The following is a 17,748-nucleotide window of genomic DNA, read 5'->3' as shown; positions in this document are numbered from 1 at the left end:
ATCAACGACGCCATCTTGGAAAAATCACTCCGGTGCGGGTGACTGGGCAACGTTGGGCAGGACTGTTGCAGCCTATTGTCTCAGGGCTACACTGTTTTTTCCACTAATGTCCAACTGGACAAGGTCCACCAGAAACAATAGAGCCGCGGCATGACGTCATCACCCAAGCATGCAGCTAGGTGGCTCAAGGACGCGTACGCTGTAGACAGGGGATCTGTTACTTATTGAATCACTATCCCAAGATTATTTCCTTTATTCTACTATAACGATTGCATAGGAAACAGAAAAAGTATTGCAGAAAAAACACCACACATGAGAGTAGGAATTAGGTGATTGTAGGAATTAAGCATTTCATTCCCAAAGTCGTACTAAATGAGACCCGCAAAAGAACAAAATATCCTAACGCCATCAACGGCTACATACAACGGCTAATCGAGACATGTCCGTCCCATCCGAGAGCCAGGGAGATAACTGAATAATGACGCTTTGTTGCTCCTAGATAAAGCCATGCACCTGTCCCCCTTGCGGTTACGCTCTGAACTAAATGAATCGTAAAATTATTAATTATTCTAGCACTACTCCCATTCAGGGCGTTCCTTGTCAAAAGAAAAAACTACATGCAGAAGGAAAGCATGACAGAACAGGTCGGGGCATGTCAGCACATGTTTGTCAGACAAAAAGGGGGGAAAGCAAAGAGAACCAAACAAAGAAGTTGGACATTAGTGAAAAAAAAAACAGTGTAGCCCTGAGACAATAGGCTGACGTCACGACCAATGAGCAAGGCCTGCAGAGGGCGCAAGGAATCACTTCTCGCTTGGACACTGGCGGGTGTGGACGCGTTAATTCTGTTCCTAGCAATTACGTTGGCCGTTATTGGAAGAGCGTAGCTTCGGTTTGGGTTCCGTTTTCCTCTGACGGTGTGTATGGTTCGTCACTGGTGAATGGTGTGTGCTTCCGTGGACGGATGTACGATGAGGACTTTATGAATAAGTGGAGTGTGTGTCTGTTTCCACTTTGTTTAAGTGTTTTTCTGTGTTTGCTTTCCTTTGTTGTCTAGCAGTCGTGCAATTTTTCATCGTGTGACAGGGCTCCTGACGTGCCCAGGTCTGCATGCCCTTTGTTGATGCCCTGCATTTTTTCTTTTTTGACAAGAAAGATTCTTGTTGATCGTTCTTGTCTCGACGATGACGATAGTGCTTCCACACCCTTGATCTGGATGTGAGTAGCACTGCCATGATTCTTAATAATTTTGCGATGAAATTAGCTCGTAAATTAACCGCAAAAGGGATAGACGAGTGACTTTATTCAGGAGGAAGAAAGCATGATTATTCAGTTCTCTGCATGACTCTTGGATGGAACGGACACATGGTTCTGCGCTCCTTGTTAAACATGCTCTGTGTTGATCTTTTGTGTACCTAGTCCTCGTTATTAGCCACTGATGGTGTTAGGATATTTTGTTCTTTTGCGAGTCACACTTACTAAGTCATTGGGATAAGAACGTTTGCTATGATCAGTTTTCATGCATGGTGCTCTTCTGCAGTAGGTTTTCTATGCAATTGTTATAGCAGAATAAAGGAAATAATCTTGGGATAGTTATTGAGTAAATAACAGGTCCCCTGTCTAGAGCGTACGCGTCCTTGAGCCACGCAGGTGCATGCTTGGGTGATGACGTCATGCCGCGGCTCTATTGTTTCAGGTGGACCTTGTCCAGTTGAGCATAGTGGAAAAAAACAGTGGAGCCCTGAGACAATTGGCTGACGTCACGACCAATGAGCAAAGTCTGTAGGGGGCGCAAGGATTCACTTCTCTCTTGGACATTGGCGGGTACGGTCGTCTTACTTCTGACTTGTGGTCGCCGCAGGTCGCGCTAGGAGCGCGCAGAGGGCGCGCATGCGTAGCACCCGTAGAGTGGCGCCTGCGTCAGTCGGCCGCTGGCTCACGTAGGGAGAAGACGTGCGGTCGGTCGCTCCGTCGTCCCTGCTCTGCGTTACTTGATCCCTGGCTGTCGTCTGGATCGGACGCTCCGTTGCTGCAGGGGAAAAGGTGAGTGATTTGCCGTGCCCGATGTTTGCGCGTTGTTTTACCGCACTCGTGTTAAGCCTTTTCACGCATCTTCACCGTAATGAATATTCCCTGCACGCGCATGCTTAGACTTGTTTAGCAGTGACCCGTAGCGTCCCAAGCCTGTTGACTCACGTTTAGCATTGTGAGCCTAGCGTTTTGTGGTTGTCGTCTTGTGTTAGCTGTTGAATTTCGTAGGTGATGACGCTGTGGCCTAACAGGTCGCCTTTTCCCCAATCTATACTGTTTTCTCCGTGCTGTTTAGCAGTAGCGGTTAGGCCTTTTCCACACGCTTTGGCATGCCTAGACTTGTTGAACAGTGTTGCCATTTTTACCTGATGCTAGTATCTTGTTCTTATGTCTCTCTCTCTCTCTCTTACTCGTATATCCACATGACGGAGGTGCCATCTTGTCTCGTGTCTGATGCTTGCCTCTGCAACAGTCCTGCCCAACGTTGCCAAGTCACCCACACCGGAGTGATTTTTCCATGATGGCGTCGTTCATTTTGAAATAAATGACTTCTCTCTGTCTGCTCCCTTTCTATTTAGTTATGTTTTCCTACAACCCGAGTTTTACATAGAAAATCCACGACAAGTATTGCATTGAGTCAGATTTTGCACTATTTTAAAATTTTAAAAATTAAAAAAAAGCATCTCAATGAGGGTATAGTTAAGGCGGATTCTCACCGTGACACTGCTTCAGTGCAGTCAATAATGGCACGTAACCTTGCAAATTTCTTTTTCTCTTTCCTCGTTAGCCAGCTTTGAGCTAGGGAAGGTCACAAGGTGGCGGCACAGAGATGCTAGTGGCTTTATCCACATCTTGAAGATGGCCCTGACTGTGTTCCGATGAATGTCAAAGTGATATGCGAGATCTTGGTACGGAACTGCCAGTCTCAGCTTCATCAGAACAATTACAAGCTGTGAAGAGTGGGGAAGCCTGGGTTGTGCTTGTGGCAAGCATGACATAATAGCAGCTAACAATCCAACGAATATTGCCCTCGGAATGCCTGCAATTGGACACAAATTAAAATAAAACTCTCACACTTCAAAAGAAAAAAAATGCAAGGGCTGCTTCTCTGGTAGCCACGTAATGGCCAGTTCCTTACCAGTATAAAATGTGAGCTTCTTCTGAGGCATCAAGTTTACACTGTTGCATTGCCAGCTTCTCGGAGAGCTTTTTGTTGGTGGAGCTTAATTGTTGCACACATTCAGTGAGTGATGCCACCTTCATGTGAAGAACAGTGCAAGATGTGCATAGCGTTCCACATGGCAAAGTCTGTACTTCAGCATCTGAAGTGTTTCTTTCTGAAAACGGCTGCACTGTTGTACCTGCAAAGTTATCATAACAGCAACGGTGTTAATTTGATCAAGTCTTCACAGCATGTGTGCAAGCATAGTGGTATGCTGACCATGTTCCATGTCCTCATCCATTTGCTCATTTGGGAAGGATTGCTCAATGGCGTCGATCTGTCTCCGGGTCGAGGCCACAGGCGTGGCATCTGCGCGCTTTTGGCAAACACAAGACCATCGCCTGTAGCCGTGGTGCAACACTTGTGAAAGTAACCATATGTGCGTTACGACGCACGTACAGAAAGCAACTTACCTCTCCATTCTTCTGTCACATTTGTCACTGAGCTTCTGGCTATGCCGGAAAACGCTCGGAACATAATCTATGCCCGATGGGTCGTCACTGCTCGATCCTGCAGCGATGTTTTATACTGTCTGTCATATTGCACGCCCTTTCTCTCAATTCTTATAATGTAAAAATGCAAATTACCGCTGACGAAATGTTCACTGCAGACCTTGCTGTGCAATGATGGCATCCAGAGCCTGCCATCAGAATGTAATACAGCTATCACATCACAGTCGGTTGATAGCTGAAGCCCATTGTCGCTTCCTTTCCGGGTTCCAAGGAACCCGAAACATCTTAAAACCCTTGACAGTGCTATTTATGCACCGAAATGCACAGCAGACACCCATTGAAAATGGTTATTTTTCACCCCAAAAGGCTGAACGTAACCCGCGTACGTATCGTACGTACCCGCGAACGTATCCCGCGTAACGCGGGATCGCAGAAACATGGCCTACCCTTCTGTACCACTAAAGAGAGAGAAGCAGATATAGAAAAAACGACACTGCTGCGACCAGCTGTTGTAAATATTGAAAAAGAACACCAATCACCTGCTTGAGATATTGTGAGCATTGCGGACCCTGATGGCTGAGTAAATCATTTGTCCGAAACAACATATTTTGTAGCCTGTACTGATTGTGTCCCATGTTCCAGAGCGCACGAGTATAGGAGATGGCCAATATGAGATCTCTCTCTTGCCTTGATTTGTTTCCTTAGTAGGAGGGACTTTATTGTACTGTGAATAAAATAACCAGCGTTAACACACGTATACGTAGGGATCCCAATGCATCCGAGAATCGTGTCCAGCCTTCCACCCTCCACGCGTCGCATGTTGTCTCTTGCTGGTAGGTATCAGGCTCTTGTCTCCTCGGAGTCGCCTCTAGCGTTCTCCTTGTTTGCACATGGGTCAACTTCATCGCTGTTATCCCCGCAGTGGTTGACACCGTCGCACTCCAGGTCACTAGAGATACAAAAGCTGGTATCGCGGCATTCGAATCCGCCACAATGAAGTGTGTTGTTCAGGCCTGGAGACAGAGAGAAATAGCAGGGAAGTAATGAGAGCTGTGAAGATGTTAGTATATATTACATGAAAGAATAATGACTACGTTATCCGTATCAGCGGTATCCGTTCAACGTTGTTTTTTGTGTTCACGTTCAACGGTATCCGTTCAACGCGTCCGTAGTTGTGAAGTTAGCTGTAGATTCATAACTACGTCCCGATGGGATAGAAGGTGAGGATAGATGACCAGTACCAGTGGGTGCTATACACATCCAAAATAAGGAATTATCGCACGCGGTGGATGTAAGGAAAAGGTGACGGTACCCCACCCCCGTAAGCATGCCGGCCTCTCTCTGTCCTTCAACGCATATTCCCCTCTTCTATGCGTTTGACTCACGGATTTGAAATGGCGAAAATTTCACGTGAATCAATTTTGTGGTCATATGGGGCACTACATACAATCGCCCTTTGAACAAGCCCCTGTAAAGAAACCGTTAACGAGTCGGACAAAATTTATTGTTACCGGCACCTGCACTCTAAGGAAAAAAGGAGTAATTTTACTCCTTTTGGAAACTAAATGCGTTGCGACAACAAATAGTCCCTTTCGGGAGTAAATGCACGGGAGTAAGTGAATGTTACACAGTGGAGACTGCTTTTCACGTTCTGTGTTAAGAGTACCATGTACATAGGGTAAAGCCGGTAGAGACGCCGCATTTTGACTTTTGACGCCGAGACTTTGGCATTTCGCTTATTAAAACAACGCCGCATTGCAACACACGCAAAATGAACACATAGTCAAAACCTGGGATCCCTCCGCTATAACTGTGTAAAATATGAAGCGAAATTGTGGATTAGAAACTGAAGCAGTTAACTTTTATTACAACCACCCGTGGTGCGCCATCTTTACCGAGTTGGCAGGGAGAGATGCCCGCGTACAAAATGCCCTCTTCTTCACGGCTTTTCCCATCGTGCTTGACTCCCACACTCATTGCATAGCTTCCTGTACAATGTGCAGTCCCCGTGAAACAAGCTCTGACACAGTGTGCACTTTATCCAGTCCGATTTTGATGTTGTAAGAAAGTATAGTTCTCCCAGAACGCGAGGCATTTATTGCTGTCGTCCGCCGTTGGCTTTACCTTTCTCGGTAATGTTTACTTCTTCGAGCTGGTCTTTCGTGTCTCTTTCGTGGGAAGCACCTTCTGACGTCGTTCCTTTTCCCCTTCGTGTGCTTTATTGATTTTTTTACGGGCACACGGAGGATAGCCAGCCGACTGTAAGCGTCTTATGTGTGCCACCAGTCTCCCATCATTTTCCTGCCACAGAACCCCGTAAGGTCCTAAAGCTCCTTCCGTTAGGGTACCGCTCTTTATTCTTCGCCACAGAGTCCTCTCCAGAATGCCGTAATTTGCAGAAGCTGCACGGATGGAGACTTTCCCGTTTTTAACGTCTTGTACGGCGTCTCTAAGAGACGCTTCGCCCCAGGTCGTCCAAACTCGGCCTGAATCCTTCCTCTTGTACATCGAACCCATTCCCCGTCACAGGAGAAGAAACAGCAACTCAGCGGAACGTTTCTAGGTCTATTAGCCCCATTTTAGGCGCAGGGCATCTCTCCCTCCAAAAAAGCGACCATCTCTCCCGTTTCCGCTGTAGAGGTGCCGCGTGCGTCCTCCCCCTCTACAATTACTATTTTCCTTTCAAAGATCTATCGCTATTCATATGTATCCCCAGTACCTCAGAGAACAAATTTCCATCAAAACAAGCATTGTTTTGGTTGCACTAGGTCTAGGAGAAGTGAGTACCTGAAAAATATTGAGCGTCTTTTAGGAAGATCCAAAAACTTTCCGACGCTCGTACGTGCAAGATTGGCGCAAAACCTTTCACAGCGAAATGTGGACGCACCAGCGAGGCTCACTCTCCTGAGGTCGCAGCGCGATCCACGCAAAAGTTTTGAAATTAGAGGAGGAAAATAGAGGAAATTAGAGGAGGAAAAGGCGTCTCTACCCACGCGGCATCTCTACCCGCTTTACCCTAATTCGTGTGCATGTGTGAAAATACTTTGAATCAAACCATAAATCGTGATATATCGAGTGATATAAAATCTTTCGACATGCATAGAGCACAATTTGCGAAGAAAGAAGCGCTGACTGTTTCTTACTCTGAGTGGGCAGAAAATTGCAAAGCTGGCTGAGTTATAGAGCCTTATGTCATCAAATTGACGAAGAACACATCTTTACGCAGACTGTTGCATTCGGAAGACCATTTCCGCAGTTCAGCAACAATTTGCAGTTCTGCGGAGTAAATGTCGGGGTTAAGGGACTAAAATGGGGAGTAAATGCAGTCTATGGGACTAGAAGTTGCAATTACTCTCCATTTTACTCCTTTTTTTTCTGAGAGTGTGCGTGTCGCCCGCGCAATTAATTACGTAATTCTATTCCACACCAATGTAGCTCATGCACTCGTGACAGTGCATCATATGGACCACTGAAGTAACTTCGTTGTCACGACAATAACTTATTCAACACTACGCTTACATTTAAATTTCACTAAACGAGACCGGCTTGTTACTGACCGATGTGGCGTGGTGCCACCAGCAGCATACGTATGCACTCATAGCAAGAGGGTTTCTGTGGTTTCAACCGAGATTTCCCAACACCCTCCTGTATTTTGTCTGTACAGTTCCCTTAGAAGTCGACCCAGTACGCACATTGCCCAATAGCTTTTCGTGACGTTGCCCACCTCTGTGAGGCCGACAACGGCGAGCTCTTTCATTCGCGCTGCAAGGCAGGTTATTTGAAGGTTACTCCTGTACTGCATAGAATACACCTTTTCATCCTGCCTTTAACCTGACGCACATCAGAATAGCAGGATGCCGTTGTTGGTGACTCTGCCGTCTCCGCACTGTGCTTTCCGCACTGTGAATTGGTATTCGCTTGATTCGATTGATTCGCTTGGAGCGAATTCGCTTCAAGGGAGGGAGGATATTGTGAGTTGTCCCATCCTTATAGCAATACAAGAACCTTGTTCCCACACCTCGTTTCCATTATATTTACACAGCTTTAGGAAGAGAGCGTCTTTGTACGGAAGCCGTGTAAAGTTGATATTAACTGCATTCGTGGGAAGGAGGAACTCCACCTTTACGTTACTCGATTAATCAAACTTGGTAACTTCAAGTTCTACTTCGCATCTTGTGACAACTTAAATTTTTTGATGACGTAGCTGAACTTCTAAGGAGTACCACGCCTGGGGTGATCAGGTTAGTGATGCAGTGAGCAAGATGAGCATAATAATAAGCTAGAAAGGCGATACTTACCTGGCAGAAATTTGGGACGGTACGAAGTAATAATAAGCTTAAAGTCACTGTCCCTGAAGGTGGACTCTGTCTTGTATTTCAAGGTGACGAAGTTGGTTTGCATCTGAATGGTGCCCACTTGAGATTCATTATTTCCGCAGGATAACCTTATCTGGAAACGGATACGCAAAGGAGAGAGGAGGAATGGTGAGTGCAATGTGAGTGGGAAGTGGTGGTGGTGGTGGTGGTGGTGGTGATAGGGCTTGCCGTTGTCGGCCTCACGTATGTGGGCAACGTCACGACTGACGCCCTGGGGGAATGCGCGTCCTGGGCCGACTTCTAGGGAACTGTGCCGACATATGTCTGAAAGCGTCTGAGGAAAACCCAGGAAAAACCCCAGAGTGGGAAGTGGGAAGTGGAATGGTGAGAACGGCGTGCGGCCGACCTATGGTGCGTCGTGTGGCCTACTCCACCTTTGGACACAACAAATGACCGACAAAAAGGTCCTGTTGGCGCCTTTCTCCCCCCTCCCCCCCCCCCCCCCCCCGCATATGTTGCCTCTGCCTGCCAGAAGAGACACTTCCTTCAGACATAGGCGAAAGGAGCGAAAGGTATTAACGCAACGCACGACGTACATGAACTCGTGGGTAACGACGCTTGGTGTTCAGCAGCAAGCACCACAAATCGGTCAGGTTCGTAAACATCAGTGCATCGTGATGTCGCAATATTTAAACAACGAGTGGCGTACGCCATTTTTGTATCGCAAAGCAGACAGGCAATTTATGTTGAGGTCATAGTTTAATAGCCTTTTGCTTGTAAATCCAGCGCAACAAGTTATACATGGGACAGACGACGCATAATATTTTTAATTTGCTACCAAAATTCACGTAAAACAGCCCGAGGACACGTCTAGTGGTAATTACTCTCCAATTCGTCTAGCAACAGTGTTTTTCCTTTTCGCGGTAATAATTAAGGCGGCAATAATTTGGAGGCAGGTAATACTTGTGAGACAACAATGTAGTGCAGAGTAATGTGTTTTTCATACATCCTTTCCCCGTTCGGAAGCAGCAGGTTTGGTTGTGCGTGGTAATGCTAGAGGTGACCCTTAATTCCACTATCGCTCTGTTTTCCTAGAGCTTAGCTATGCAAGAACTAAGTCGTTATGCTGCACATTCACACCACAAATGAGTTTATTAAGGAGTTAACTTGTGAATGTTGAACTTGTGGATAGTGAACGTGCGAGCGGGGAACTTGAGAAGTAGTGAAGTCATATTTTCTTTCCCCTCTCTCTGTCTCTCTCTCTCTTTTCTTGGGGGGAGGTTTATGTTAGGAGTAGCGGAACACATCGGGAGACGGGTTCAATTGCTTTTTGTATAAACATAGAAATAAACAAGTTTGTGGAACTGTCACAGACAAATTTCTTCGTCTTTTTCTTTTTTTTTTATTATTTTCGGGTTGTGGGGGGATCCTAATGAGAACTCACGTCCTGTACGTTCCCCACATTCGGTTTTAGGTTGCACAACAGAGCAATCTACGACCATTCTCAAACGTTCCGTTCCGATCCTACCCGTGACTATAGGGTGCCTGAATGCTAGCTCCCTCTGTTTAGGGTGGAGCCACTCTTTGTAGAAGCGAACGCCCCAAAGCCGCCATGTTGGCATCCACGCTTACCATGCATGAATGATATGTGCCGATTTCACCCACTTTTTGAAACGTCCTCTGCTATGCATTTACTCAACTCCAAAATGGAATGTGTCGCTAAGCGTATAGCTGCACTTTTGTGAGCGAATCGCGAGCTGCGCGTGGGCATCAACATAGCGGAAAGTCGTAGCAGACGACGCGGTTGTCTTCACCCTAGGTCGGACCTGTTTCAACCTATCCAGAGGTAGCTAGTATTGAGGCACCTTACCCGTGACGCGATTTCAGTGCCATAAGTGGTCGCGCACGTCCCGACTGACTTGCTGGTTATGGCTACGTAGCCGACACGTAGCCAACTTCTTTCGTTTTGGACCTAGTGTTGTACGCGTGCAATATAGTTTTGCCGCCGTACTTGACCAGCAGTGCGTAGTTGTTGATCACTTCGACACAGCGTTGCCCGTAATTTTTAGTTTTTATTCCCTAAAGAAATGTGAGCGCAAGTGGGACAAACGTTGTGACGTAAGAGTTCTCAGGGCTCAGGCTATCGAATAGACAAATATTCTGAGATTCCATCTCCACAACGTTACGGTACCTTCCAGTTTTTTGAGCGCTGATGGCGACATCTATGGCATCGCTCGTCATTGCCTATGACATCATAGCAGAAGGAACTTCCGTCATTCCAATCGGGGCTGTGTTTCAATACTCGGCGCAGGAGAAGCTGTCTGAGTGGACAGTTAGATAGACGCCTTATCGGCGGAGATTTGGAACAGACTTCCGGACTTGGCGCCGCTGTCGCCATCTGTCATGGCCCGTAGGAACATCAATTCCGCACTTTATTTAAACTCCGCGTAATTCATTAATAAACGCTGAAATAATTCAGCTCACATGTCGATGCATTCTTCCTGTGTATCGTTATATTGCAGAACACCTAGTGACCTCAGTATCATTAGTTAGCAATGACTGGTAAAAATCCCGTCACGGCTCACTTCTATTAAGGCGTAGTCAATAAATATACGTTTCTTGTATTTTCTTGATGTGTTCATATCATTCGTATATGTCTCCATTTCCTCAGTGTTCCTTGCATTTCGTTGTTCTTCACGTTTTGCAAATCTTCACTCCGCCATGTATTAACCCTGGGCCCTTACGGTACTACAATAAATAAATTCCATAAAATATCACTTTTTGGACTTATTGTTGAACGCCATAAACACGCCAGACCGAAGCGCATCTATGTCGCAGACAACTGTATTAATTTTTACGGCTGCTGTCAATGACGACCACTCAGACGCATAGCTAGTCTGCATGGATGCAGACTAGGCGAAAGACACCTGAATAGCAGTCTAGGCGGGAATTGGAACGAAACATAACATGGCAGCACTTCCGATTAGACCGCCAAGTAATCGGCTTACCGGAGTATTGGAACACAGCCCGGTTCTCGTAAATAGCACGTGACGTTTCTGGCGGTGTCCTCACTGGCGGAGATATCTGCCTTGATGTCACGGTCGGGTCAGTTTCGGTTTTAGGTATACCGTTCGGCTTTTTAAGAGTTCATTGCTCTCTTCGTCGATACAACTTGGAATGTAGGCTCACATCGATGTAAGCAAGCGTCTTTTACATCTACCTGGCGTAACTTTGGGCGATGTGTCATAACCGCTATAAATTGAAAAATAACCTTTCGCTGCCCGACGGCGTCCGCTGCATCGAAAATGTCCATGTGGGTGTCGCAGTTGAGAGCTAGACGCTCGAAGCGAAGCATTAGCCGCTGCAGGATGGAGTCCGTCTGGAACGTAGTAGTACAAGAGTTTGCGTGGAAGTTCTCTTCGGGGGTTAGAACCGCTCCGTCTATCCTCCAGAACACGGGCGCGCGTCTCAAGCAGAGGGACGACATTTTCACTGCACAAGAATAGGTGCTCTAGTGTAAGACGTGTCAAATTTGTTGAAAGTATTGCAGGTTCCGCAATCGCGAACGATGCTGAAAATATCATGCAATAATCAAAGACGCCAGGCCACCTTAGATAAAACGCTGCAAGGAGCAAATGAAACAAGACGAGCACACCTAACTATACCGCAAGAGCAAAATTTTTGTCACTGAGATCATTCTTGCGCAGTATTTGGAAAGCTTCTGTCCAGTGACACACGACAACGGATAACCTGCTTTTAGACGAGGTTTGTTACCGCCTTTTCGGCTGAAAAGACGTAGCCACGAATGTGAGGCTGCCGATGATTTGCCGACCTCACAAATTTGCAAGACTGAACCGTGCTCATGTTCCAAAAGTGGAGAGAGCAAAACACAGCAGACGACACGCTGTGTTTTGTGCTCTCCCCTTTTAGAATATGCCCGCCCGGCACCAACCAACACGCCCGCCTTTCAATTCCCCTGAACCGTGTTCGTCTCAAATTTCTAGAAAATGCCTAAATTATAGAGCCTTAACAGGTTCAAAACGACCAATTTTTACTCAATATACCCACGCACGCACGTCGGTCATATCCACAGTGCCTACACTTTTAGAAATTAACTTCACCGCATAACAAGCTCATAGCCAACCATAATCTCGAATGATATCGTTGTATGCCCTGATTTGTTGAAATCGGGAGGCGTACGCCTTTTCTGTGACAATTATGAACAGCATAACTGTCACAGAAATGGCGTACGCCTGCCGTTCTCAACAAATCAGGGCAGATAACGATATCATTCGAGATGATGGTTGGCGAGGAGCATGCTATGCGGTGAAGTTCATTTTTAAGAGTGTACCCACGACTTTGGAGGCTTCTGTTATAGTATGAACTTCGCTATCCGAGCACGGATCTACTTGTAGACAAGTTCTCTCGCGACGCAGAGCCACGAATTAATGATTAATACTTGTAGACAATGAGCCGAGAGTGCTATTTAGTTGTCACCAACCACTCGTTTTTAAGCTAGTGTATTTAACAGCAACAATTCCTGCTTGAAAACATATTGCTATATTGCTGCCCTGGTTTTTGGTATAGATGTGCTCCTGAAGAGATTCAGATTTTCCAGAGAAGCAATCTAACAGTTCAGAATATTTTATTGACATAATTATCTAATTACACAAGTTAACTACTGATATGACACTTTGCTTTTATAACAACGTAGATGTTCAGCGTGCAAACTATCGTTACAAGAATGTCGAACTGCTAAAAATATGTACAATCAACCATTCGTATGTACCTATATCATACAAAATTCGACTGAAAAATTTGTTGTGATTACTTACACTACGGATTTACATAATATGAATCCCTTCATAGAAAACGAGGTTCCTCACACTCTTAAAAATGAACTTCACCACATAGCACGTTCCTAGCCAACCATCATCTGGAGTGATATCTTTATCTGCCCCGATTTGTTGAAAATGGGAGGCGTACGCCTTTTCTGTGACAATTATGAACGGCATAAGTGTCACAGAAAAGGCGTACGCCTCCCGTTTTCAACAAATCAGAGCAGATAACGATATCATTCGAGATGATGGTTGGCTAGGAGCGTGCTATGCAGCGAAGTTCATTTTTAAGAGTGCAGAGCAACGCGCCCATACTTCACGCACATATGCCGATTAGACCACTGACGCAGGAATTCCTGCTGAAAAGAGGCGGTGCTCTGGGTAGTCACGGAGCAAACATATAACAAGGGTAAGTCTCGGATGCATTGCTCCTATACGGCGATTCTGAGCTACAGCCCGACAACGGAACTTCCAGAGTACGTATGACACAATTATTATGATTAGGTGGTCAAAATTACTTTAAGCGCTCATTGCAACGTTATGCCTTACAGCTAAGCGCCGGCGCACTAAAGCCCAGAATGTCGACACTACAACAAACTCATATAGAACATGAGTATATGTTTCATTTGCACCACAGTTAGGGCAAGTAGAATTTCTTGCATTTCCCCATTTGACCAGCCGATCTTTTGTCGGAAGTACACCCCAGCAGGCTTCCCAGTGAAAGTCTGCAATCTCCTGCGGCAGTGCAACCGGGTCCCTTCTACCACTGTGCGAGAACAGAGCACTGGTAGTCCCTTCTTCAGAGCATAGAGCCTCGCATATTCGGGATGCTTGAACTTTCTCTACATTTCTCTACATCTACATCTACATTTCTCTACATCTATGTCTGGAAGGTGATCTTGTGCAAACTTATATTGCCTGATAATTCCTTTATAAAACTCTGGTGGATTTTCTGCTGCAGGATACATATTGCAAAGACTCCTGGGTACAGGTGTCCTGCAACCCGGTCCCAGCCAGTACATGACCAGAGGGTGGCCCGGTAAATCGACTTGATTTAATATGCCTAAAGTGCTCCTCAATGCAAACAACGCACTGTACGTTTTTGCACATGGAAGGCTCAACCCACCCTCTGCTTTTGGCCTCCTCAACACATTGCGCGACAATAGGTGTTTCTGGTCCTTCCAGAAGAAGTTAATGATTAACGTGTTCACTTCGCAACGATCTCCACCGGAGGAGTTATTATCCTTGCGGCGTACCACAGTTTACTGCAAAATACGCATTTAATTAGCTACGCATGGTCGTGATAAAAGAGTTCAAAACTACTCAGACTTTCCATCTGGCGTTCCAGTGTTTCCACAGTAGTTGTCCAGTTCCCCAGTTTACAGACTTCCCGCAGTGATATATGGCTGGGAGGTCCCATATTGGTATGACTCTTCCTGGCCTCGGGTCCACGCTAGCGAAGCATGGCAAGCGACGACGATTGCTGAGCTTCATGCATACCTATCCGCTTGCATTCATCATCATTCACCATATTCCCCCCCTCAAGCAATGGGATAGGGTGCCGCATCTCACTACATCATTATTACTTATCTGTTGTTGTTAGCCGCTTAATGTCTAATGAGCTAACGAGGGACGGAGTACGTGACGTATTATACTACCTTCACGTATCACGCGAAAGGCGCGTGCAGCATCACATACCCTTCCTAGGAGTGCTCCGCCCATGGGTCGACATTAGCCGTGTAGGCGATTAAGCCACTTTACCAAAAATTTACACCTCGGTGCAGGCCGTTCGCCACAGTACAGAAGAGACGAATGATACCAACAACGACACTTGATGACCCGGTCACCACGGTCATGTACCGAGAGAACCGAGCCGGTGGTATTCCGCCTGCATCTAGTGAACATTCATTCCCTCAAAAGGCGAGTTCTAATGCAGTCACCAGTGAGATGCGACTGCTAGCCCACCAACAAATTATGGATCACCGTTTCCACCTAGATGGGTCCTTATTCTTCAGTGCTTGTTCCGAAGTGGCAGTCTACATACATTTGATTGCTAAGGGTTTGAACTCGGCGAACCTTCTGCACATCCTGCCGAGTGCGCCATGTCAGGCATAAACGGGACGACGACGTGGACCCCGCTGGACGTTGATGGCCGGTGATGGTGAAAGCTGTGGCCCAGAGGACGTTCCCGTTTAGCAAGACGAGATGTTGAAATAAATGATCGAGGAATTTTGTTCGCAGGGTTCTCGTAAACGTCGCTAAATTTCTACACGAAACAGGCACAGGGGTGTTCCCATCGAGTTTATCTTGGGAATGACATGTTCTTGAAGGCCTGATGCGACCCACTGATTTTTGTCGAATTAAAGTTTGCCAAATATTCAATACATGAGACTCCCATGGGTCTGCACCAAAATGGGAAATGCAACAAAATCGCTTCTCTGGGCACGCCGGTCCGCGATATTTGGGGTAAAATGATGTCATTCCCTACAGTAACAGTCGGGGAATTTATTGCAATCAACAAATTTGACAAGCTTGCTGCAGTTTTCCAGATACCTGCGAATGAAAATAATGGCTTTGTCGTTTGCTATCATCGTCTGCAAGCTGGTGCCGATTACATTATTTCCTTAAAGCGCGGGAGGAAAGCAAAGCGAAGAAAACAATTTTACGACGGTGCAGTACGCTTTCTCAGAAAGCGAACGTTAACTAGACCGCATGAGTTCCCCTTAAGAAAGGCAAGACAAAGGTTCATTAGGGCTATAATGTAGTAAAGAGCCGAATTAAGAGTTCATGGAAGATGTTTAGTCGTCGACGATCCCCGATGAACTCCACGGCTTGCGCGGCGCTCGTTGCTTTTTACCCGTTGCTGCCACGGGGTTGATGATGGGCCTGTGGAGGTGATGGTGATGACGTTGTCGCTCACACGACCCCCTTTGTAAACAGAACAGTCCTCAGATGGAGTGACAAAAAAATATGCTTCCTTACAGTCGACTTCTTTTAGCTATACAACGATAAAGTTCAAAATATCGGTCACCATCTGTCGCACCATCCGTCACCGTGGAATCTTCATTCTTCGTAGAATACTTCAAATCTTGGGGTCTTTGGGATCTGCTGAAGGATGCGATGAGCGTTCGAGCTGACTCCAAAAATCCTGAAGTTCTTCCTCGATGGTGGGTTTCGTGTCTTACATATCCAGAAGGAAGAATGCAATGTTGAAATTCAGCGCACTAACCAAACAACCACGAAACATGTCCACACTCACATGACGTGTTAAGTTAACAGGACATGCTACGATCACATGAAGTAGGACAGGTCTATAAGGGGAATCCAGATCCAGACACACACACACACACACACATAAATGGGAGGATGAGGTGGGTCATTTTCCGCCGTTATGGCGAGTCCAGAACTCGCAAGACATGTTACGTAACAAGGCATGCTATACGCTAACTTGGGTGTAACGACAAGGATCAATCATTTAATGTAATGAGAAAAAGTGAAGTGAAAATAGCAACGGAACTGAGGCAAAAAATCCCACCGTAACTGTCTTGTTATGTTTCACGTGGAACAAGAGAATATTAGGCGACCGCGCACTCAGTCCTAAACGTGAAAAAAAAAAAAATGAAAGAAAAAGAGAGAGAACATCGAACGCTGAACGTTCATTGCGGGTGAAACACTCTGTTCAGCCACTATATATACTATAAACACTGCAGCACGAGTCTCGTTTTCATTTTGCTGATTTATGAAGCTCGTTCTGCGCAAAGGAGGCAGTGTTGAGATTTTATCTTGGTCGTAGCGGCGCGTTCCCGCGGCGGACCTGTTTCACAACAACAACAACAACAACTTTGTTTTGGCTTTGGAGAGTGGGGAGGTTCATCGCCACAGGCGATACTCTACCCCATTGCTGGTGGGAATATGGGGAATAAAATAACGAGCTCCTTCACAATAACGATCGAAGCCCGATGGTGTCCAGAACTGTCAGGAGAGCTTTGAGCGCAGAGCGTTGCTGGGCTGGATTAGGCCAGGGACCAAGCAATTTCGATACGGAGAAGGGGCGACAGTCCGGCTGACGAAGAGACTCGGAGAGTGTGGTTCGGGAAGGTTGGTATAGTGGGAGCAATGAAGAAGAATATGCTCCAGATCCTCAAGAACACCACAGTGGCAGCAGGTGGGAGAGTCAACTTGTCTCAAGCGGTAACGCCACTGAGCTGTAAAGGCCACATCGAGGCGCATTCGGTGGATTAATGCAGCATCTTGACGAGAGGTGTTTCGTGCCATGCGGAAAGCGAGCGTTGGATCAACTCACTTGGAGCGAGGACGCAGTTGAGGATTTTCACAAGGTCGCGCCCATATTGGTTCTTCGAGAGTGACGTTTCCTCGTTTTTGCAGAGAGGGTATTCCGGCGTTCTCACAACATCTGGCGTCTGCTCTTGTCATGTATTTGGTCGAATAACAGTCAAATTACGCCACTATTTGGTCGGAATTTTCGATACCGTGGTCAGTTGCCTACAAGAAATAAAATGGTCTTATAGTTTCGAAACCGACTGCAACAGCTGCGGCCGTCCCTTTAAATACTTTCTGGAGTAATATATTATCTTACGAACGCTTTTAAATTCTATATTTGGTAGCTTAACTGAAATACCTTTTTGGCTCTAACTTGCACTCATTTCCTAAGAGATACCTTACTCCCTTTAATTTTCTTTCAGGAGACAGGAAGGTTGAGAAAAAGGTTAACTTCATCCATATTGTTCGGGAGCAATGCCAAATATATGTTCATGCATTTTATCTCAGGTACCCCGGGTACTCCTGTCACACCGCGGCGCATAGGTTTAATGGGTTTAATGGGGGCTCCTTAGGTTTAATGGGTATACGCGGGACAATGTGTTGTCCTG

The 17,748-nt window shown here is 46.2% G+C and overlaps 1 protein-coding gene and 1 long non-coding RNA gene across 2 annotated transcripts; both read right to left on the bottom strand.

Annotated features, from left to right (window-relative positions):
- Nucleotides 1-575: 575 nt before the first annotated feature.
- Nucleotides 576-3,629, bottom strand: LOC135392847 (uncharacterized). The gene is made up of 3 exons (XR_010422256.1): nt 3,170-3,629; nt 2,748-3,070; nt 576-2,029 (listed from the first exon to the last, which is right to left on the bottom strand). It is a non-coding gene; the product is annotated as an uncharacterized LOC135392847 (long non-coding RNA).
- A 764-nt stretch (nt 3,630-4,393) lies between these two features.
- LOC135392846 (uncharacterized) lies at nt 4,394-17,272 on the bottom strand. Its single transcript, XM_064623537.1, has 4 exons — nt 17,163-17,272; nt 11,293-11,513; nt 8,004-8,154; nt 4,394-4,718 (listed from the first exon to the last, which is right to left on the bottom strand). Coding segments are annotated over exons 1-4 (546 nt in total). The 5' UTR covers nt 17,164-17,272; the 3' UTR covers nt 4,394-4,545.
- Nucleotides 17,273-17,748: the final 476 nt, after the last annotated feature.

The sequence above is a fragment of the Ornithodoros turicata genome, chromosome 4 (assembly GCF_037126465.1).
Source record: "Ornithodoros turicata isolate Travis chromosome 4, ASM3712646v1, whole genome shotgun sequence".
NCBI lineage: Eukaryota > Metazoa > Arthropoda > Arachnida > Ixodida > Argasidae > Ornithodoros > Ornithodoros turicata.
Note: the sequence above shows the minus strand (reverse complement) of the source record. Positions and strands in the feature narration are given on the sequence as shown.